The 22,715-nt window shown below is 47.1% G+C and overlaps 2 protein-coding genes and 1 pseudogene across 3 annotated transcripts; 2 read left to right on the top strand and 1 right to left on the bottom strand.

Moving 5' to 3' along the window:
* The first annotated feature begins 3,704 nt into the window (after positions 1–3,704).
* Positions 3,705–5,025, top strand: Ventx (VENT homeobox). Of its 2 annotated transcripts, none has more exons than XM_028787132.1 (2): positions 3,705–3,966; positions 4,628–5,025. In XM_028787132.1, exons 1-2 carry the CDS (start codon positions 3,753–3,755, stop codon positions 5,023–5,025), a joined length of 612 nt encoding a protein of 203 aa, XP_028642965.1. In that variant the 5' UTR covers positions 3,705–3,752. The 2 variants fall into 2 exon arrangements, with proteins under 2 accessions (XP_028642965.1, XP_028642964.1); XM_028787131.1 differs by having other exon boundaries at positions 3,753–4,034; positions 4,628–4,786.
* Positions 5,026–11,870: 6,845 nt separating this feature from the next.
* LOC114638623 lies at positions 11,871–12,826 on the top strand (annotated as a pseudogene).
* Positions 12,827–18,988: 6,162 nt separating this feature from the next.
* On the bottom strand, positions 18,989–22,710 carry Znf511 (zinc finger protein 511). The gene is made up of 6 exons (XM_028787140.1): positions 22,484–22,710; positions 22,197–22,270; positions 21,652–21,853; positions 21,440–21,564; positions 20,096–20,215; positions 18,989–19,347 (listed from the first exon to the last, which is right to left on the bottom strand). The coding sequence occupies exons 1-6, from the start codon at positions 22,634–22,636 to the stop codon at positions 19,269–19,271; spliced, it is 753 nt and encodes a 250-aa protein (XP_028642973.1). The 5' UTR covers positions 22,637–22,710; the 3' UTR covers positions 18,989–19,268.
* Positions 22,711–22,715: the final 5 nt, after the last annotated feature.

Below are 22,715 nucleotides of genomic sequence, written 5' to 3'. Positions count from 1 at the left end.
TCCACAACCCTCCTTTGGTACAGGGAGGGAGCTGTGACCACCAGTGGCGCCATCTTGCTTTGCTCTTGTGTTTCCCTTTCTCACTCCCAAGAGTCGTCGACAGCCCTGTGATCTCGTTTGCTTTCATGATCATTTCCATTGATCATGGAAACCAATTCTTAACCACTTTGAGAATCAACTCAAAGCTGGGCCATTCTGACTTCAAGAGAATGTCATACAAGGAATTTGCTACTTCCAGTTAACACCAGACCAGTAGACTTAGGGTCTGGGGAAAAGTTTACTGATCTTTGTTGCTCTTGATTCATAAATATCTCCACTTCTCCAAGCTCTGAAATGGTGATTCAAGTCATCTGTCTGCTCTTTCTCAGACTGTTGGCATCTTCAATAAATTCTTCGCTCCTCAACCACTTATTTCTTAGAAAGCCATTTTCCATGTGATGATCTTGCAAACCCAAGTTCATTATTATCCTATGGCTCATCTGTGCATTTCAGATCCTACTAATGTGCCTCACTCTCCAAAGAGTTCCTAATTACACCTGCTAGCTGCCCGAGCTCCTCTGAATTGATCTCTATCTTTCCAGATTTCTGGGTAAAATACCTTCATATTTGGAGCAAAATTCTATCAATCTGTAAAGAAAATCTCCAACAATTATGCTCGTAGGGACTGTATGGCCCTTGCTATGAAGTGGTACTGTCCAGGGCCACAACCAACAGCAACGACTTAGAAGGCACAGACTGATGGTTTCCCACTTGACTTTTCCTTAGAGATTTGCAGGGTCTGGTAACCAAGGCTTTTGGAAGAAGTTGGAACAAGTGACTCCACCCTGTAATGAGGCAGCTGCCTGGACAAGGACTGCTCAGCATTGTCCACAAACTGATGATGACATATGACTGGCTGCAAGGTAGTGGGAAGAAAAAAAAAACATGCAGGGTTGATTCCATCAAGGACTGAACACAAGTCACTGATGTCCGAAGAGGGCTGAGTCTTCAGTGGTGTGCTATCACGTTCCATCATACAGATTGGAGCATCTGATGGACCTAATATGCATGCTGGACCACAGCGTCATGCTTTTATTTCTGTCTGGGACATGTGGAAGGAATACTTCTGTAATCCTGTCAAATGCTAAAGGTGTCTGTACAACCCCTACAGCAAGCTCTTCCTCAGAAATCTCACTTCACTAGAAAGCCCTTCTGATCCATGCTATCTGTACTCATGCATTCTTTCTCTCCAAAGTCAGCATCCAGAGGAACCCCAACTGCAGGAAGTTTCCAGGAAGGAAACTGCACCCCTGAAATGGTGAGAGTGTTTACCAAGAAGAGGAGAGGGAAGCCTAGAGGGCTTGTCAACACTCCTGGCACAGCTGGGATATGGCTGTGCTCAGACACCCTATTTATAAGTGCTTATGTGTGCATACAAAACATACTTCCCAGGAAGTATGGTGCCTACAGGCATCTCTATCCCTTCCACTGGCCAGAGACAATGATGCCTCCCTGTATAAATGGGATTTCAGTTCCCACATGAACTGAAATCCAACATCCGACATCCACTATGAAAAGATTCCTTCACATTCCACAGTTTCTATCCTGTAGCCCAGGCTCTTTTCTAGTCAGGTCATTTGTGTATGGCATGAACGAGAGAGAACTGCAAATATCCTGTGGGGGACTTGTTTGTGCTGTGCTGAGGTCTAGGTCTCCATGTCTATTGGAAGAGATTCCCTCTTCACCTTCCCTCCTTCCTGCCTCTGTTCTGATTCTCTTTCTGCCTCTTTCCTGCCTCCTTTGCCTTCAAGCTGGTGCCAGTCTGGCTTGCACTAGGCAGAGCTGCTCAGAACTGACATCAGCATCCCTCTAGGAAGTGAGGGAGGGTGAGAACTTAAGATCAGACTATACACTGGTTGGCAGGAAGGACTCTCCCCAATGGACCTGCTCCTGGCCCATAACCCTGTCCCTTTCCCTGGGCCAGACCTAAGCACAAACTCTTGCTTCCTCCCATCAGAGGCCAGGAAATAGCTCAGGCCCAGGCAAGTTGTTCTTTATTCCTTTTGTTTGTTTATCTTCTTTGTGCATTCTTGCCAGTGTTTTGATGATGCAATTATCATCAATCAACTCAGAGCATCTTTGTTACATTAGAGAGCAGCAGGCAAGTGTTGGTAACATAATGGTGAGTATAGCTGCCTTCCAAGACAGCAGCAGGCTGGTCAGTCTGGGAATATAGAAAGAATTAAACAGACGCTAGGCCTAGCTAAGCCAGGAACCTTCTGCTAACCCCGTTGAGCAGCTTCAAAATTTACACGAAGAAAAACCTAACTAATTTCTCTGGCTGAGCTCAACAATTAGACTGAGCCCCAAAGCGGCACTCTATGTAAGTACTTTTGACTGTCTAAAACGAGTTTATAGAGAGATTTAGATCGCTGATTTTGTGTTCTAGGATACTAATCAGACTTTATTTCCTAAATGAATCTCCCGATGTATTCTAAAATCAAAGTCCTGGCTTCTTCTAACGATACCACAGTTTGCTTTTCAACAAAGAAGAACGTTTTTGTTTGGTTAGCTGATGTTTTTTTGGGGGGAGTTGCTTTGTTTTGTTTTAAAACCGAAAGAACCGTGAGATTTGGGGAAAAGCATTACCAGGAGCTAGGGACTCTATTTGGCCTCAGATCCACCCTTCCTTAACTGGCCGTTTTTTGTTTTTGTTTTGTTTTGTTTTGTTTTTTCCAAGCGCCTTCAAGAGGTTCCCACACTGCTTGGCTGGTCAGGGGAAGACTATATCACCAGAGATAATCTCTGGCAACCTTTCCTGAATCTGCATCAGCGATTCGCCGGGCAAATACAGGGCACCAGAAGACACTGCACCCAGCATCCAGTTGTTGACTCTCAGCTTTGAGCAGCCTGAGGTGCCTGCATCATGAGGTAGTATCCTAACTTCTCCTAAGGCTCGTAAGAGGTCTTTGGCCTCCCCGCTCGCGACTCATGACGCGACTTGCTAGCGGGTTCCTGGCCCAAGCTGGGACGCAAGTTCAGCCCTCAAAGTTGCCAATGGCCTAGAAAATGTTTGGAAGCTCCAGGAGCCCAAAGAGAGACCAAAGCGAAACTAAAGAGGCCACAACTCGACCTTAAGAGATCAGTAGCATAGACGTGTTGGTCCCATTCAAACCCTAGGGTGCAGACTAAAAGACGCGCCAGCCAGGAACGCAGCAAGAACAGCCAATGAGCCTCATTTAAAAATCACTGTAGTAGGCTCGAGCCCGTACCTGCGCTCTGCCTAAGCGCTGAGGCTCGCTGTTCCAGCAAGATCAAAAACTGATGCCTGGACGTGGCTTCCTCATGTGCACTCGCTCGTAGTCCATTCCTCCACCCCAGAAGGCTGAGGCTATTTCTTTACCCAAGACTGAGAGCCCCTCAACCTTTCCCGCTGGAGGAGCTCGATAAGCGCTCTCACAGACGGCAGACGATCCCGAAAGCCGTACGTGGGCATGACAATGCTATCCTAGGTCTGGGGCACACAGTTCCCAGGCAGAGGCCCCGCCCCTCTTTGTCCGTCCCGCCCCCAAAAGCACTGAGTCCAACCCGCACTGAGGCCCGCACATCGGCTGAAACAACCATTGGGTAGCGGTTCATGAAAGCGGTGCCACCTTTTTATAGGGTGCGGAGGGGCCCGAGAGCTACTGAACCCAGGGTCCTGGCAAAATAAACCGCTACTGGGTCCCACGCGTTCCAGCCGGGCGGCTAGCCCCGCACCCGCCATCCCATGCATGGCCCGGGCGACATTCGACATGAACGCGGCGGGGCTCGAAGCTCGCGGCGGGGTCCACATAGAGCACGGACCACTCCCCTTCAGCGTCGAGTCACTGCTGGAGGCTGAGAGCGTACGGGGCTCCGAGTCTGGGGAGCTGGGGGAGGAGAGGCCGCTCGGCGCCTCGAAGCCTGGAGCCTGGTCCCCACCGGTCGTGCACTCGTGCCCCCCACGTAAGTGCTCAGTCTCCGGGACCCAGGCCCTGAAAACCGACTGTGCTGTCAAGGCTCGAAAGTCCAAGGTGTGGGGGGGGGGGTATGCGCACTGTTGCTCCGAACTTAATTACTAGCCACTAACCGGCTCTGTCCAAGAGCAAAGATAACTGGCGGTGGGAGCCCAACATTGTGCACAAGCCCAATAGCCAGGTCCAGGTCTCTTCTTGGACGAGGTCCGCAGTCCATAACAAACACCCTTAATGCTTTTCCGCTCCCGGTCGCTCATGCTCCTGCATTCCTTGTCCAGTTTGCGTATGCCCGCGACAGCTAACTGGTCTGTTTGGAGCCCTGACCACTACTCATCCTCGCTACCCACCCTCGGTTATTGTACCGCCTCCAGACCCAGTTTAACTCTTTCCAAATAGCCAGTCCCTAGTCTAATTGGGGTGCAAGAACACGGGTTGGGAGAGGAGACCTAAGTCTAGGGCGCCCCCTCCACTTCTCTGCCTCCTTGGTTTGCTTATCCACGTGGCTTTGGGGACCTCGTTACTCTGAGCGGAGCAGTCACGGAGCCACGGAGCACCAACCTTCCTTTGTAAGGGTGGAAGAAGGTCGGTCGAAATAGGGATGTGCGGCCAGAGTTTGAGCGCTCGGCCCTCGTGCTTCTCTTTCCTTTCAGGTGCCCCCAGCCCTCCACCCTGCACCCTCCGCAAACACAAAACCAATCGCAAACCACGGACGCCCTTCACCACCGCGCAGCTGCTGGCGCTTGAGCGCAAGTTTCACCAGAAGCAATACTTGTCCATTGCGGAGCGCGCCGAGTTCTCCAGCAGCTTGAGCCTCACTGAGACTCAGGTCAAGATCTGGTTTCAGAACCGCCGAGCCAAGGCCAAGCGGCTGCAGGAGGCTGAGATGGAGAAGCTGAAGCTGGCAGCCAAGCCACTACTGCCAGCGTTTGCCCTGCCCTTCCCACTGGGCACCCAGCTGCACAGCTCCGCGGCTACTTTCGGCGGCAACGCGGTTCCTGGGATCCTCGCAGGGCCTGTCGCGGCTTATGGCATGTACTACTTGTCTTAGACCGTGGAACCAAGTCCTAACCCCTTGGTTAGGCTCAGGGCTGCGCCACAGTTCCGCCCGCCGCTGATGCTCCTGGTAACTTCTGACCTTTCATTTTAGTTTTTTGTTTTTGGGTTTTTTTTTCTTGTTTATACGATGTTATACTTGATGACTGGAGCCTATTTATAGACATCTTACAAATATTTTAAACCTTCCTAAAACCATGTCCACACCAGTCTGTTTTCTGAAAGAAAACACAACCTCATACAGTTCTTGAAACAGACAAAAGCAGATCTTCCTATTTCATACAAAGCAGTCGACAGAGTACTTCTGGGTTGAGTGTGCTCCCTGTATTCACTCTGCCCCTACACCGAGGACTTCTGAGAGGCTCGATTGAGATGGCATAAGAAAACAAATTCCATAAGAAGAAGTTAAAATAAAAATAAGATAATCGGACCGCTAGGAAGACACTTTAGAAATTACTATCTCTCCAGGTAAATGTATGTTGTGAGATCAAATGGAAACTTTTACACATTTTAGGTTTTACCCCATTATTATTTTTTAGAGTATATGTCGTTCAAGGAGCTAGAGGCAAATGCTGAATGGACAGGGGAGTAGGGGAGGTGATATACTGCTGGCGCCACTCCCCAAAGTAAGGGTGGCTGCCGGGCAACGTCTTCTGAGCTTCGAAAAGAGCCTGCTGGGGAGGCCTGAGGGCTGAAGGCAGCAGGGACCAAACTCTAGCTTCTTGCCAGCAGGTGGCCAGTCAATAAAGAGAAGAAAGTGAGGGTTGAGTGTCTCAGACCTCCGTTGTTGGTGCAGTAGTAGCCTGATGCACCTTAGAAAAACGGTGGACTTGTTTAGGAATCCGGACTTGTACCTTTATTCTACCTTTATTCGAGGAAACCAAACAGACCATCTGAACTATTCTGTCCCGTTGCCCCTGATGGATTCTCAATCCTATCATGCAAGATTGAGGCCCTTTGGGTACCTGACAATGGGCACTGATAAAACCTGTGGCTGTTTCCACAGTAAGCTTTTGCTACAATCTGGAGACTTTAGCTGGGATTTGTTGAGGGTTCACAAAGTTCACCTGGAGTCTCACCCCAGTACCATTGACAAGCCCCTTCTTTCAGCCTTCAAGCTGGAGAGGGAGAACCTGCCTGCAGAGGTCTGCTGATTGTGTGTTCATGAGGACCAGGAATTTCACACTGATGGATGGCCCTGGGTTAGGATGTTCTGGTTGGGAGGAAGGGAAAGACTGGGCTATGCTCAGCAGTCCAAGCTAACTCCAGGAAAACTGCTGTCCCGTGACCTTCACTGGTCCTTCTGCTCCGAATAAAGCAGAAAAGAGAATATTGCATGGAATTGCCTACTGATATGATTCTCCTTCCCTATGTCTCTTGGAAAAATATAAACTAGATAGGTTTTGTTTTGTTTTGAGACAAAAATCTTTACTACATAGCCCTAACTGACCCAGGACTTGCTATTCTCCAAGGATGGCCTTAGACTCAGAAAGGTCCACTTGCCTTTGCCTCCCAAGTGCTGGGATTAAAGACATACTACAATGCCCAGCTATATGATTTTTTTTAAGTTAAATAACTCAGTTTTAGAAGTGTCAGATGCAGAGAGAGAAGGATAACTGCAAGGGAGTGTAGCTGTCTCCCTCAGGTGCTTGTACAAAAGCTCTCTGCCTAGGCTGTTTAAACTTCAACCCACGCCTACTGCCACTCTCAAGAGGTCAGGCCCCTCGCTTGGTGCGCAAATACTGAAGTGCAGAGGACTCAGTACTTGGGTCCTGAGATCCCACCCACCAAGTCTGCTTCTTGTATGTTCTGGTTGACCTAGAACTACTTGTGTAGTCCAGGTTAGCTCCAGACTGAAAGCAATTCTCTTATCTCAGTTGGCTGGGTCCTAGGATTACAGACATGAGCCGCCATACTCAGTCAAGCTGCTGCCTCTTAAATCTCAGCATTGCTTTAGTTCTGCTCTCAACTGTGAGGTACCTGATGGCGTTGGCCAAGCCACAAACATGTGCAGCCATGGCCAGTGCGTTGACAATCCTGAATCCAGAGGAAAATGAAAATCGAATGCACATTTCAGGAAAGCAGGGTGTGTGCCACCCTACTGCCTCATAGTGGAGCTACATCTCTGTAGCAGATCTGTATCTGATGACCAAGAACATTCGATGGCATGGGCCACCAAAGTCTGATCAGAAACTGCTGGTCAGCTGAATGATCAGATTGCTAGTTTGTCTCTCTGACCCAAAATACCCAGACAGAAACATTCTCCTCAGATCCTTCCACTGAGCCAGTCCAATTATGCAACTGGTTCCTAGAGTCCTCCCCCCCCCCACCCCGGGATGGGTTCTAGTAGTCTAGCAGGCGCAATGTATCCATACCTTCACCTCACACTAACAGGTGCTCTTCCTGTCAGCAGTGTTTGCCTTTGGGCCAAGTCTGAGGCACACCTGTCAAGACTGACACTTTTCTGAAGGGAGCTGCCTACAAACCTTATTGCAGGGCTCAGGTCCCTAATAGTCTCAGTTAGGACTTGAAGCTGTGCATACCCACCAATCAAATCCCGAATTCAGATAGTGTCTTTGCAATGGGAGTATTCAAAGGCCAGTAGAGGTCTAGAGCCAGTTGTGAAAGGATCTGCTCATTGTTCCAATGCAGATCTCTGGGCCTCTGCCATTCAGCATCTTACAGATGGTTTTCTGAATCCCAGAGTCCTGGCTTCCAGTCTAAACCCTTTCAGCTGCCAATTCTGGACCATTGAGGGTAGATATAGAGACCCTGCCCTGTGCTTAAAAACTTGTATCAGGGAGTATACTAAACTAAGTAGCTTAAAAGCTGTTTAGGGTGGACCATGTCTCTCTGGGCATGAAATAGGCAGGACAAGAAATAGGCAAGTAGTGAAATGGTATAGACCACAGGTGACATCTGGCAGAGCCTAAGTACAGAGGAATGGACTGTGACTTACCCATCAAGCATAAGTGTCTCATCTGTCCCATTATGGAAACTTGATGGATAAGTTGGGTGGGTATGGGCGACCTGAGTACTGCTTGAGTTCTGGGAAACAGCCTCGAGGTCCTTAAGACCAGGATCGCCTCCAGGGAGGGAACCAGGGCTCACCCACCCACTAACTTCTAAACAGAGTTGGGGCTGGCTACCCCTTATCAGCTTTGTCACATCTGGATATGAGTCTGGGGGCTGGTCTAAGTCCAACATAGTGACCTGAGGGCATGGGTACTGTGCTACAGACCACTCAGAAGGTAGAGTCTGGTCAGTGCTGTTGGTGTTTCTTGAAGGGACTCTTCAGCTCCAACTAAGCTCCTGAATGATGTAGGAGATCTGGAGGGCAGCATCACCTCCTAGGTATTTTTTCACAGATGATACACAATAGACAAAGGTCATAAGGCAGACATTTAAGGACAATGTCATCTCTTCCTTGAGGATTGGTGAGCATACTTCAGCTGAATAACAAAAGCCAGGTGCTGGGGAAGAACAACTGTCTGCTGGCTTCTTCGTGCTCCAGTCCCCTCCAGCTCTCAATCTGATGGTGTTCTAGGGAAGCCATGACTAAGTGGACCACCATTTTCCTGAAATATTGTGAATGGTATTATTCAGTTGACTCTAGGGTCTGATAATCTCATTTTTGCTTTAAGGAAGTACTGTCTACATATACACAAGTCTTGCTGTCACATTGCATTCTACATTTTATTTAATTGTGTTATTAAGAAAAAAACCATACATTAAACAGAGATGGTTGATAAGAGAAGCTAAGTTTCAGAGATGGCCAAATGAGGGGAAGAAATGTCCTCACATTTATAACGTGTGTGCTTTTAGAAAGCTAAACCACACAGCCAAAACATTCCCCATGGGGTGTAATCTTTGAGGCTTTATGAGAAGAGCCATGGGTTCATCTCTATTCTGAACATACCTGGATTTGCACAATGATAGGGACACCTGATCTGGCAGGTGGCTCTGGGTTTTATCCCATGCTTACCTTATTAGCAGCTTTCTGGGACAGATAGCTAGAATTGCACAACAGTTTCCTCCATCTCCCAGCTTGCTGGGCTGCTGGAAACGTGTATGAACACCAAGTTGCCATTGGACCATTTTTCGCTTTTGAAAGAGATGCTTCCAACCTGAGAGGTATTGGGAGTAACTTTTCAGCCACCTTTTCCAGATTATTAGGGATCTTTTCTGGAAGTGGTTACTAAGAAGTTTTATGAATGAATGAATATTATGCTTATCATATGCATAATAATCAAATGAATAGAAAAATCATAAGATTTTTCATTTGTTAAACATGGTTATACATGCTTTTAATCCCAGAGCTCCAGAGGCAGAGGCAGGTAGATCTCTGTGAGTTCATGCCCAGGCTGGTCTATAAAGAGAGTTCTAGGTCAGTCAAGGCTACATAGTGAGACCCTATCTCAAAACAAACAAAAACTAAACAAGAATGAGATTTTTCTTTGTTGAACCAATTGTGAGTTTCTAGAAGAAACCTGATTTCAGGAATGGAATGATGATGAAGCATTGTTCACCATCGAAAAGATGAGCAATGTTTTTAAGCTTGAGGACAACAAAACATGATGGCAGTAAATAAAGGTCGGCAACAACCGTTGGGAGTGTGACTTCTGTTGGTAGAAGGGGGAGGACCAATTAGGAGCTGTGCAGCTGTGAAACCACCTCCCTCATGAAGTCCCCCGAGCTTGTTGGTAAGCTCCAAGTTTGCAGGAAGTATCATAGTGACACTCTTAGGTCTGCTTAGGGTTCAGTAAGCATCGGCCTGTTTCCTGCTGCTATAGAAACATCTGATGGCATTAGGTCTCCTGGGCCACTTCAAGGAGAAGGACAGTAATGGCTCCTTGCTGGATGTTGTAGGCTTGAGTCATAAGAAATACTGTGGTGATAGAGTGGTGTGTCACCTGCCCCTTCTGTGAAGCCTGGAGACAAATTTTAGTTGAACATGAGCTTCCTATGTGGCCATCCATTCCTGTGTTCAAATCAAGCCCAAGAGCATGACGTCATTCTTGTCCCAGAGGAATCTAGCTCCCGTTACTGGACCCAGTCACTACAATGGCATCCAAATAGCTTTTTCGTCTACTACGGAAAACGCAAGCTCATGCAGAAAAAATCTTGTGGGTATACATGCATTCATACACATTTGATATGTAATTGGGATGGTGGGAGAGAAGGAGAAAGGTAGAATGGGTTATGAAAATCCACAGCCCCACCTCCCAGTCCCAGCAGTTACCAGTGGAAGGCTCTTGTCTTAGTTAGGGTTTTATTGCTATGAAAAGACACCATGACCACAGCAACTCACTAAAAATTTATTTAATTAGGCCTGTCTTACTGTTTCAGAGGTTTAGTCTGTTATCATCATGGCAGGAAACATGGTGGCTTGCAGGCAGACATGGTGCTGGAGAGGTAGGTAGCTGAGAGCTCTACACCTTGATTTGCAGGCAGCTGGAGACTATGGATCACACTGGGCATAATTTAGGCATATGAATCCACAAGCCCATCCCCACAGTGACACACTTCCTCCAACAAGGCCACATCTCCTAAGAGTGTCACTCCCTAAGGTCCAAGCATTCAAACATATGAGTTTATGAGGGTCATACCTATTCAAACCACCACAGACCTCAAATCTCAGAAGGGCCCCTCCATAAGGTTACTCTGGTACATATTCTAAAGGGCATATGATTTATTGCACAAGTGCTCCACAGTGTGATTTTTGAAAGGCAACTTTAAAAAAGCAAGACCTGGGGGTTGGAGAGATGGCCCAATGGTTAAGAACACTTGCTGCTGATCCAGAGTACCTGAGTTTGGTTCCCAGAACACACATCAGGCATCTCACAACTGTCTATAATTCTAGCTCCTGGGGATCCAGTGCCTTTCCCTTCTACAGGTACTTGCACTCATGTACACATACCCAAATGCAGATACATAGCTACATATCATTCAAAAAATCTCTTTTACCCTTTAAATCAGGACTTGGGGGCTAGAGAGATAGATCAGTGATTAAGAGCACTCTCTGCTCTTCCAGAGGACCTGGGTTTAATTCTTATTTAATTCCAGACTCAGGAGATCCAATACCCTCTTCTGGCCTCCTCCTGCACCAGGCACACTAACGATGCATAGATGTACAGTCAGGCAATAAACCCATACACATAAAATAATAATGTTTTAGCCGGGCGGTGGTGGTGCACGCCTTTAATCCCAGCACTTGGGAGGCAGAGGCAGGCAGATTTCTGAGTTCGAGGCCAGCCTGGTCTGCAGAGTGAGTTTCAGGACAGCCAGGGCTATACAGAGAAACCCTATCTCGAAAAACCAAAATAATAAATAATAATAATGTTTTCAAAAATTAAAAGAGGGCTGGAAATGTAGCTCTGTAGTTGAGAGCACTGGCTGTTCTTCCTGAGGCCCTAGGTTTAATTCCTAGCACCCACATGGTGGCTCACTAATATCCACAACTCAGTCCCAGGGGATCCAACATCCTCTTCTGGTCTCCTCAGGCATCAGACATGCATATGGTACACAGGCATACGTGCAGGCAAAATACTCAGACTCATTAAACAAAACAAAACAAAAAAGACGCTGGACGGTGGTGTACACCTTTAATTCCAGCACTTGGGAGGCAAAAGCAGGGGCATTTCTGTGAGTTCCAGGATAACCAAGGCTGTTACACAGAGAAACCCTGTTTTGGGGGAAACAAAACAGCAACAACAAAGTGTGAGGTGTGTGGTTGCACCCCTAGACTCATACCCTTTGGGGCTTGCCAGGTGCAGGCCTGCCTGTCCTTGGACCCAGAGGTCATAGCACTGTAGACACAGTGCCCAGCCAAATGATGACATGTGCACAGTGGTGGCAGGTGTGATGGTGGGTGTCCTGCCAAGCCAGTACATGTTCACTTTGGAGAGAAAGACAGACCTCAAGACCAAGATCATCGAGATGATGCCAGAATTTCAGAAAAGCTTGTTCATATCGGGAACCCTACCATAGTAGAAGAAAGTAGCTGTCGTCTCACTAAAGGAGAAACTGACAAACTTCAGATAATAACAGATGCTAATATGCACTAAGTAGGTTTTCCTACAATGGGAAAAGATGCCCAATATGTGTAATATCACTGACAACTGTAAACTTGTTACAGATGAATGTGGAAGAAAGTAGCTGCTGTTAAAGGGACAGTATTTCACTACTGAAGCCGATCCTGTTTTCAGCGTGGAAGAGAAGGTTCCTTACATGGTAGACTGGTCTACTAAACTTCACGGTTTGCCTGTTGACAAGGACGTATTAAAAGCCAAACTTAAAGAGACTGTGGCAGACTCTGATCTTATGCTCAGGGAAGGATATGAGAATTTCTTCAGTAAACTTCATCTGCGCAGTATCCCTGTGTTCATATTTCTGGCTGGTCTCAGCGCTATACTTGAAGAAGGTATCTGTCAGGCTGGAGTTTGTCACTCAGATGTCAAATTAGCATCCAATTTCATGAAATTTGATGACAATGGAGTGCTAAAAGGATTCAAAGGAGAACCAACTCATGTATTCAGCAAACATGTCGGTGCCTTGAGGAATACAGACTATTCCAGCCCAACAGAAAGGCAACAGTAACACTGTGCCAGGAGACCCCCAAGGGGACCTCAGGATGGCAGGTGGCATAGATAAACGTTGAACACGTTCTGAAAATTAGGTATCTGAATGACAGAGTGGATGAGCTTTTAGAAAAATACATGAGCTCTTATGATATTGTTTTAGTAAAAGAAGAGTCACCGAAGGTCGTCAACTCTATTTTACAAAAGACATTCTAAACAAGGCATTTAAGAGAAGACTTCTCCCACAGGTGCAACTGAAACAAGCACTGTCCATCTTGAGGAAAGGCTCTTATTTAGAATACAGTCTTGCTATTGATCCCCCTTTCCAGTTCTGAATACCTGAGGGATCTTCAGATGTGTTGAACACGTAACTGTAGCCCCTTCACAGGCTTACCATCACACAGTGCAGCCCAGAGGAAGAAGACAGACAGAGACTAGCCAAGCAGTACTCTAGCAGAGAAAGACAACCACAAACACACCCCACTCCCCAGACTGTAAACACACAGAGCCCTGCCTACCACCATGCAACATGGTGCGGGAGGAGGATGTCCCACAGGTGGGCTGTAAACACCTAGAGGCTTGCCACCTGCCACACCAGACAGAGGAGAGCACCCAGAGGCCTGCCAGCCATGTGGCCCACTTGCAGCAGGAGCCACTACGATGTACAAGTATGTGGTGGACAGATGGGAGACAAAGAGAAGCAGACAGTTTGAGCTTTATGAAGAGAGATGGAGACAAAAGGGTGGAGAGGAATAGCCAGCCCCACCATCTGAGGCTATGGTGAGGTCCCAGCCTGTGCTGCCTCTGAGGGCCATGCCTAGGTCTATGGCTATGCAGCAGCAGAGGTCAGTGTTGATGTCTGTACCATCCCTGGGAGGTCCCTAGTCTGGGCAGCTGCTAGGGACTAAGTGTATGTCCAGGGGCTGAACAGAACTGGCCCCATCCCTCATTGGCTGTGATGCTCTAGAAAGCCTGCCCTCTCACAGGAGGTAGCACTTGGGAGAGCTGGCTCTACACCTTCCCTTGGACAGCACAACAGACCTAGCCCTTGGTGGTGGGGATGCCAGTGAGCAGGTCCTGAGGGCAAGGCCACTAGAGTGCTGGTCTTGCCACTTCTCAGCCGCTAACCCTTTTCCCCTTGTCACATGTGGCTGTCTGGAGAGCTGACAACAAGGTCATGAGAGCAGGAAAGAAGGCCCTACTCCTCCTTGGCTGCAGCACACTGGAGAGTGGGCCCTGCACCTCTCATGACCAGAACAGTAGAGCTGGCCATAGTGGCTGGGTGCAGGTGAGTGGCCCTGAAGGCACATGCAGGGAAGAGCGACCTTAGTCACTCATCTGCCATGAGGTGGAAAAGGCATTGGGGCAATGCCTTCCCCCATCACCCCTTCACCATCTGCGGTAGTTGGGAGAGCTGCCCCCCAAATCATGAGAGCTGGAGAACTAGCCCTGCCTCTCACCAGTTGTGGCATTAGGGAGAATGAGCCCTGTGCCTTGACTAGGCAACACAGTGGAGCTGGTCCTGATGGCGAAGGCACAGATGAGCCAGCCCTGAGGGTGTGAGAGCAGAACTGGTTCAGCCCCTTGCCTGATGCAGCACTTGGGATTGGGGGCCTCACACCTTGACTGAGCAGCACAGTAGAGCAGGCTCTGGAGGTGTGCTTGCAGGCACAGGTGAGCTGGTCACCGAGGGCATGAGAACAGAACTGCTGACTGCTCCCTGCCGTTAGCAGCATTGGGTGGCCTAGCTGGAGCAGTGTTGGAGAGCTTGCTCTGGTGGTGCAGATAAGGGAGAGACAGGCTGACTAGTCCAGCGGCCACCCTGGCCCAGATCCAGAGTGTTCAATTGGCCCACCCCCCAAACCTACATCATCTGTGAAATGTTGGGGTGCATGGAAGGCCCAGTCCTGCTGATCCAAAGCTGCAGGATCTCCACAAGGTAACAGCAGGCTAACTGGGACAAGTCTTGGTCAGGACTCAATATTGACAGTGTCACAGAAGCCAGAGATCTTGAACTAAACCAGTGACTCACTACAATGAACACTTGCATGTGAAAATGTGCAGACAGAGGGGTATACTGTGGGATAACACTGTGACACACTACAGTTTCCACGACAAGATGTTTTGCTTTTTGAGTTGTTGGGTTTTTTGTTTGTTGGTTGGTTTTGTTTTTGCTTTTATTTTTTTGGTCTGTTTGTGTTTTTTATTTGATAGGGAGAGGTTGCAAGAGGAGAGGGCAGATATGAGGGGAGATGAGTGGGGCTGGGGTGCATGATGGGAAATACAGAGAATCAATAAAAAGTTAAGAAAAAAAGGAAAAATTATCTTAAGGCCAAAATTAGCAAAAAAAAATAAAAATAAAAAAAAAACAAAGCAGAGAAGAGGAAAGCAGATGACTAGAAAGGAGAGGAGTGGAGAGGTGAGGAGCGGAGAGAGAGGAGAGGAGAGGAGAGGAGGGAGCAGGTCTTGGGTACAATTCTCCACTCTCATCCAGTAGAGAATTCTCATTTTTCAGGTCACAAGACAGCAGCAGCACAGGGATTCCAGGCTCTCATGGTTGTTCAATTTGTTTGTTTTGCAAATGAGCTATGCTGAGAAATGACTCACAAGCCTTCTGGTCCTCATTCTGTCTGTTCTTCACCATCACCACAGTCAAAGCATTTCCATCACCTCCAAAAGAAACTCACTCCTCAGCCACCGTCGCTATTCCTCCCCACTGCCCAGCCCTACCCTAACACAGACCAATATTCTACCTGTGTTGCTTTTACTCTTCAGGACTTTCACTAGAAATAGAATCGTCCACTAAGGGGTGTGTGTGTGTGTGTGTGTGTGTGTGTGTGTGTGTGTGTGTTCTCATTTAGTTTCTAGTATTCATGCTTAGCATGTTATCAGTTACTCACCCTTTTTCTGGCTGAAAAATATTGCAGTTATATGCATATAACCCATTTGTCTGTCCTTCGATAGTTGATGATTATATGAGTTGCCATGAACATTCATTGTATACTGTTTTTTAGGCGAATGTGTCTTCATTTCTCTTGGGGTATGGACCTCAGAGTGGAGGAACTGCTGGGTCAGACAGTGACGGTGTCTAAGATACTGCAACATTGTTTCCACAATCATCTGTCCCCTTCCTCTTCTGTGTGTGTGTGTGTGTCTATGTACTGAGGAGTGAGATGTACCTTATGGTAGTTTTTGTGTCACCACCATTTTGATTTCTGTAGTATACATCACACCACCAGTGTTAAGAGTTCCTTCTCCCCCATATCTTCTCTAGGCTTTGCTTTCATTTAAAATTTTCGAGACTTTATTTTTCTTTTACATGTATGGGTATTTTGCCTGCATGTGTCTGTGTACTATGTAAGTATGGTGTGGTCAGAAGATGATGTTGGATCCCCTGGGATACTTGAAAGCCACCATGTGGATGATGAGAACTGAACCCAGGCCCTCTGAAAGAACAGTCAGTGCTCTTAAACTCTGAGCTGTCTTTCTTGCCAATCATTTATTATTTTTTAAATTATTTTATTTCCAGGTATGATAATGCATGCCTTTAATCCCACAACTCAGGAGGCAGAGGCAGGCAAATTTCTGTGAGCTCAAGGCCAGTTTGGCTTCTATACCAAGTTCCACCCAGACTATATAGTAAGACCCGGGTTCAAACCATTATTTTTTAAAGTTACATGTGTGTGTCTATGTGGGGTTATATGCATATGAGTGTAAGTGCCTATGGAGACCAGAAGAATGTACTGGATATTCTGGAGCTAGAGTTACAGGCAGTGTGAGCTGCCTGATTTCAATGCTGGGAACCAAATTCTGGTCCTCTCCTAGTACAGTATTTGCTCTCTAGTACTAAGACATCCCTTTAGCCTTTGGCTTCATATTATTGATGATTATAATCCCGACAGGTCAGGTGGAATCTCTCTTTTTCATTGGCCACTTCTAATAACTTCAATTCAGTTGCGTACATATTCATAGTTCTCTTAGTTAGGGTTTTGTTGCTGTGGACACCATGACCAAGGCAATCCTTATAAAAACAACATTTAATTGGAGCTGGCTTACAGGTTCAGAGATTCAGTACAGTATCATCAAGGCAGGAGCATGACAGCATCCAGGCAGGCATGGTGCAGGCTGATCTGAGAGTTCTACATCTTCATCTGGCGGCTGCTAGCAGAATACTGGCTTCCAGGCAGGTAGGAGGAGGGTATTAAAGCCCACACCCACAGTGACTCATCCACTCCAACAAGGCCACACCATACCCTCTAAAAGTGCCACTCCCTGGGGCAAGCATAAACAAACCATCATAATAGTATTATTATTCTTATGGTGTATAATGTCTTGAGTTTTTTCTAGACTCTAGATCAATGGCTCTCAGCCTTCCTAACACTGCAACCCTTTAATCCAGTTCCTCCTGTTGTGGTGACCTCTAACCATAAAGTTACTTTTGTTGCTACTTTGTGACTATATTTTTGCTACTTTTATGAATTGTGATGTAAACATCTGTTATGTGACCCCCGTGGAGGTCACACCCCACAGGTTGAGAAGGACTGCTTTAGCTAGTACTACTTTATTAGACAGCTAACTCCCATTCTGCAGGCTGTCTGTTTTCTTCATGGTACAGCCTCTATTTCTTGTAAATCTTGCAAGAATCCTGAGATTCTTAATTAAAAGCCCTTGCCCATGCCTTCATCTTGACATGTTTTTTTTTTTTCCTAACAGTTTCAAAGTTCCACGTCTTGTATTAAGATCTTTGATCCAGCTTGAGTTTTGTCGAGATAAAAGCGAAGGGCCTGGTTTCACTCTTCTATATGTATGCCACTCACTCTTTCCCAAGACCATACATGCAAGAGTCTATCTTTTCTCCTGTGTATTTGACACCTTTTTCAGATTAGGTGACTTTAGCTACATGAGCTTATTTCTGGTAACATTATTCTCATTCCTCTCTCTAGCCATTCATTATATTATTATTATTATTATTATTATTATTTCTGGTTACTTTATCGCCATTAATCTACTTACCTGTTTTTTGTGCCTTTACTATGCTAGCTTTGTTTTTAGATTTTTCAAGAAAAGGTTTCTCTGTGTAGCCACTGGGTTGTTTTTATTATAGCTCTGTATTTGAATTTGTAATCCGGTATGGTGATATCTCTAGCATTACTCATTTGTGCATCTATATAAATTTTAAGGTTATCTTTCCTATTTCTGTAAAATGTTTCTTTCCCTCTATTCCTTGTCCCTCACCCAATCTGGGATTTACTCTGTAGCCCTGGCTGGCCTTGAACTCTCAGCCTTCCCAGGAATTCCAGATGACAGCCATATAACCTAGTCTTTTCACTTTTCTCAGTTCCTTGACTTGCATTATCCAACCTCTCCCTGGGAGTCCTTTAGTGAATTTTTAAAGTTTCAAGTACTGTACTTCCATCTCCAGAATTTGGATTCGACTCTTTTAAAAGCTATCTCTCTTGGATTGGAGAGACCGTTAAGTGGTTAAGAGCACACACTGCTCCTCTAGTAGATTCAAGTTCTATTCCCATCAACCACATCAGAAATCTGTAACTCTAGATCCAGGCTAGAGCCTCTGTAAGCACCTGCCCTCATGTGTGCCTACACATAATGAAACTAAATCTCAAAACAAACAACAAAAGAGAAACGAACAGCATCTCTGTTTGTTAAAGGTCTTTGTGAGATGCTGTGTTCCTGCTTTCTTTAGATTTGTTACCATGAGAAAGCAATGGGAGCCTCCCCTAGCAGTCCTGGCATTCTGCCACTGAAGAGGCAGTTTCTGTTGCCTTCACTTTCAGGAGGTAGGCTGTACATTGTGTTTCTTCTCAGACCTCTCATTGGTGTTATTTAAATTTGACATTAATAACAACTAACTGATAGAACAACCTCTGATCTTGTTACTGGTGTATTTCTGGGTAGATGCATCATGTTTTGGTGAAGATGGCTCTCCTGTTTGCCTTTCCCAAGCTTCCAGTATCTCAGGAAAGAAGGGGTTAACTGGGAACAGACCTGGGATGGTTAGGCTTATAGTAGGACCTGTATCCCTGTGAGCTCTCTCAACATCTACTCCATAGCTGCCCCAACATTCCTGCAATGTGTGTCCAATGTCCCTCCCAGGGTTTCCTCCTGCACCCTTTCAGGTACCATGTCTTAGTGGTATTTAACTGGCTGGGGAGGACACAGAGACAACAAGAATGTCTCTTAGAGAATGAGGATCCTGGACTAACTTATAGCTGTGCTGGAACCTTCCCTTGCAACTTCCATGGAATGCAGAGACTGTACAAATCTCTCTAACACTTGGTGTTGAAAGCAAAATACTCATGGTTCACAATCCTTCCCTTTTCTGTCTGGTCCAAGAACACATGAAGAAGAACAGAGGCCATCAGTGAAAAAGAATTTATTACATATGCTTAATAGTGACATCCTTAGAGTCGCCACTGGACAGCAGGTAGGTGGCCTCTCCATCTCTCTCCTTCAGAGTGTCCTGGTTATTTCTGGAACCTGCAGATTCTGGGTTTCTACACACTGGTTACTTCAAGTGACCAGAGATAGAAATAAGGAGGTGGCAAGGGTCCAGCTCAGGGCATCGATCCAGAAGCAAGAGAAAGACCCTGGCACACCACTCCCTGAAAGTCTGTCTGGCTTTCCTAGCCAGGATCCATCAGTGATGTTTGTTTTTTTTCTTGGTGCTTTTAAACCCTCTGGCTGCACCCTGGCCAAAACAGACAGTAGAAGGTATTCTGGAACAGAAAAGCAGTCATATCAAACAATGGCATTATTTTTGACAACATGCAGCCCAATTTATAACAGCAGTTTGTCTGTACTTCCTTCACATTTGTATTCTGGAATGTTCTCCTTTTGCTCTGTCGAACACTCAGGAAATAGAGTCTGCTCTCTTGGGTCCTAGGATCAGCTCCTGATCTCAGACCTGCTTCCTGTGGGATATCTTCCTAGTACCACGGTACATTTGCTTAGAAGAACTTAGCCAACAAGGATGGCTCCTGCTGAGGCTCCTGTGGCATTGGTTTCCTGTTATCTACATTGCTGAAACCTAATCACCACAGGCAGGCAGGGTACTCACAGGCCAAGGTCCAAAAAACTGTGGGAAGATGGACGCTGGAAGGCAACTGAGGGACATGCATGTCCATCTTCTTGCCAGTTTGGATTCTGGGGCCATCCCACCACCCCTGTTCAAAAATTTCCCTAAAATAATAGTTGAGGTTAACTCAATCTGAGAAAGCCTGTCTGGCAGGCTAGTGTGGGAGAAGGTCTGTCAGTTCCACCTCGCAGAGAGATAACAGTGGTGTGTGTGTGTGTGCGCGCGCACGTATGTGTGTCTACATGCTGGGCTCCAGGATTCAAAGCATAGAAAAGGAGGGAAAGTAAAACATTCAAGATGCCATCTGCATTGAAGTCCATCATCTTGCCCAGTGTCACCCACTTTCAAGCCTAGGGTCACAGAACATACAGGAAGATGTACACACGGACCTGTGACTGTAGGTCCGCCTGCAGGGAGGTGGGACAGCAGGTTCCGAGCAGATCTCCATGGCGTCACTGTCATCTCTCAGGGCTCTGGCTGCTGTGTCTGCTGCAGCTGGCATGGCTGGGCTATTGAGAACAGAGCAGTAAGCAATGCTTCTACCTGGCTCTCCACTAGGACGCTTTCAAGGAAGACACTATTTTTTTCCTGCAAAAATGTTGGGTTTTTCACTATTTTGGCACCATCTACTGTTAAAATGAAATATTCTCAGTGCCATAGGTGTGGATGCCTAAAGGTAAGAAAAAGGCATTGGATCCAATTGAGATTACCAACAGTTATGAGCCATCTGAGGTGGATATTAGGAACCAAAGTCTACTACTGAGTTATATCCTAGTTCCCAAATGTCTTCCCATGAGGGAGAGATTTACTAAAATTAACTAGCTAACATAGATTCTTGCCACTACTACCAATGAGCTAATCGAGCTCTGCAGAATTCGAGAAGTATTGAAGACTCAGATTCTCCTGAAGCACTCCACAATGCAGTGGGCTCTGCAATTATTTTACACAGAAAGGTACACTGTTGAAAATAGACTCCAAGTCATGCAAATTTTATGTATTTTTTGTGTGTGCTTAGGTGCGTATGGTGTATGCTTATATATTAGGACAGAAGCCAACCCCAAGTGTCATTTCTGAGGAGCCACTTACCTTGTTGAGATGAGGTCTCTCACTGGGGCCCAGAGCTCACAGATGAGGCTACGCTGGCTGGCCTAACTACAGAAACCTCTGTCTTCACTTCCATGGTGCTAGCAGTGTATGTGCACACCACACTTGGCTTTTTAAGGTAGATGCTAGGGACTGGCAAACTAATGCACTTTACAGAATGAGCTGTCACTTAACCCCAATCAATGCAATGTTTAATGATTATGGGAATTCATGGGAAGGAATCGTTTTTTAAAGGAAGCAAAATAGTATTAATCTAAAGGTTATTCCAGGAGTTATTTTCCTCAGGGCAGTCCAAACAGTCATGCTAACAGACAGTTTTGTCGACAAGTTTATACAAGTAAGCAGAGAGGAAAAAAAAGCCCTAGTGGGTTCCATGGGAGAAGCATGAAGAGCACATACACTTGGGACAGTCCCCAGTGCATGAAAGACACCAGACCAGCACAAGCACCTACTAGCACCCCACCCTCTGCTCAGTTAGTGCCCTCCTAACTCCACCAATGTATAACCCAAGCATACTAGCCCACTGTCCTCAGAGTTTCAGCTACCTGTATATAAACACTAAGGTTTGACTACAGTGTCTGTTCCCAGGCTTATGACTTCGGACAGTCACAACTGGGTTTCTCACGTACCCTCTGTTTGTCTTGGGCTTATCAAATCGGAAATCCGCAGGGTACAGGTGTAGCCTCACCATGTGATCCTTCCGGTCTTGGCTGGTCTTGAACTTCTCTGGGCAGCTTTCAACCAAGCACTGGTACTATAAAGAATAAAGTGTCACCTCCACTCTCACCCTGCCCTAAACCCATTCACCACTGCAGATGTGCCCAGTGTAGTCAACACCCACCATGTCTTGCCTCTGGGCCAGGATCTGAAACAGAGAGTCATGCCATTCCAGGATGTGCACATCCAGCAAATGCCCAGAGGGGAAGGCACGGTTGCAGAAGGAGCAGGTGTTTCCGTGCATCATGTGGTAGTGGTGTTGGTAGTCTTCAATGGCGGCAAACACTTGGCAACAGCCAGCCACCTGACAGGTGAACTCAGGCACCCTGGGGAAAGGAGGTGTGTCTCTTGGAAGAATGTCTCCTCCTCCCCACAACTATTCCAAGGCAGGAATTCGGGGGGAGGGTGGGGGGGGGTGACTTCCTATCCATATTCCAGATGAGCCTGAAACAAGTACAGCGCTTCTTGCGCCACCCCAAACCTTACTAATAGACTAGGGAAGGAAAGACCCAGTCAAGCCATGCTCATGTGTGGGCAGGGTGGTGCTAAGTGGATGCTACTCGGGTGTCATCTGGAAGGGGTCGGAGTCCCAGGGTGTAAGCGGACGAGAGAGGAATAATCAGGATAAAGCTAGCAAGCCGAGTAAGGCCTCGAAGCCAAGCTGCTCACATGGATTTTTCCGGCGTCTCGGACACTTGCGTAAGTATGTCCTGCAAGTACAGGTGCCGCTGCACATCCCCATCCTACAGAAGACACGCGCCAAGAGCCGTGGGTGGACTCGGACCTCGAAGCACCGCCCTACAGCTTTGAGCCACGCCCCAACCCACAAACTTGTCCTGCCCCTCGGTCCTGTCCATAGATCCCGCCCCCACAAGCCCCGCCTCAGCGACAGTCCTGCACCTAGGCCCCGCCCTGTGGGGGGATTCAGGAGATCTTCAGCTCGGGTTCTCACGCACCTCGAAGAATTCGTGATCCCGCGGGAAGCGCACCGGACGCGGCGCGAATCGGAAGGGTGCCCCCCCAGCTGCAGGGTTCCTCTCCACGGGCAGCGGTTCGGGTGCCCCGGGCTCCCCAGCCAGGCGGGAATATAGTGCAGGGGGAAGCAACATCACCACGGCCGCCGCAGCCCTTCGGCCACCGTCGGCGGGGTGGTAACGGACGTGACGTCTATTAACTTCCTGTGGCGAC

Source organism: Grammomys surdaster, unplaced genomic scaffold (assembly GCF_004785775.1).
Source record: "Grammomys surdaster isolate TR1022 unplaced genomic scaffold, NIH_TR_1.0 125612, whole genome shotgun sequence".
NCBI lineage: Eukaryota > Metazoa > Chordata > Mammalia > Rodentia > Muridae > Grammomys > Grammomys surdaster.
Note: the sequence above shows the minus strand (reverse complement) of the source record. Positions and strands in the feature narration are given on the sequence as shown.

Excerpts from the sequence above, each read along its gene's own strand:
- Ventx (XM_028787132.1), top strand. The coding sequence starts at position 3,753 with ATGGCCCGGGCGACATTCGACATGAACGCGGCGGGGCTCGAAGCTCGC. Across the intron at positions 3,967-4,627 it reads CGTGCACTCGTGCCCCCCAC|GTGCCCCCAGCCCTCCACCC; the intron begins GTAAGTGCTCAG and ends CTTTCCTTTCAG.
- Znf511 (XM_028787140.1), bottom strand. The coding sequence starts at position 22,636 with ATGTTGCTTCCCCCTGCACTATATTCCCGCCTGGCTGGGGAGCCCGGG. Across the intron at positions 21,854-22,196 it reads GAGACGCCGGAAAAATCCAT|GGTGCCTGAGTTCACCTGTC; the intron begins GTGAGCAGCTTG and ends TCCTTTCCCCAG. Across the intron at positions 20,216-21,439 it reads AAGCCCAAGACAAACAGAGG|CCCAGCCATGCCAGCTGCAG; the intron begins GTACGTGAGAAA and ends TGTTCTCAATAG.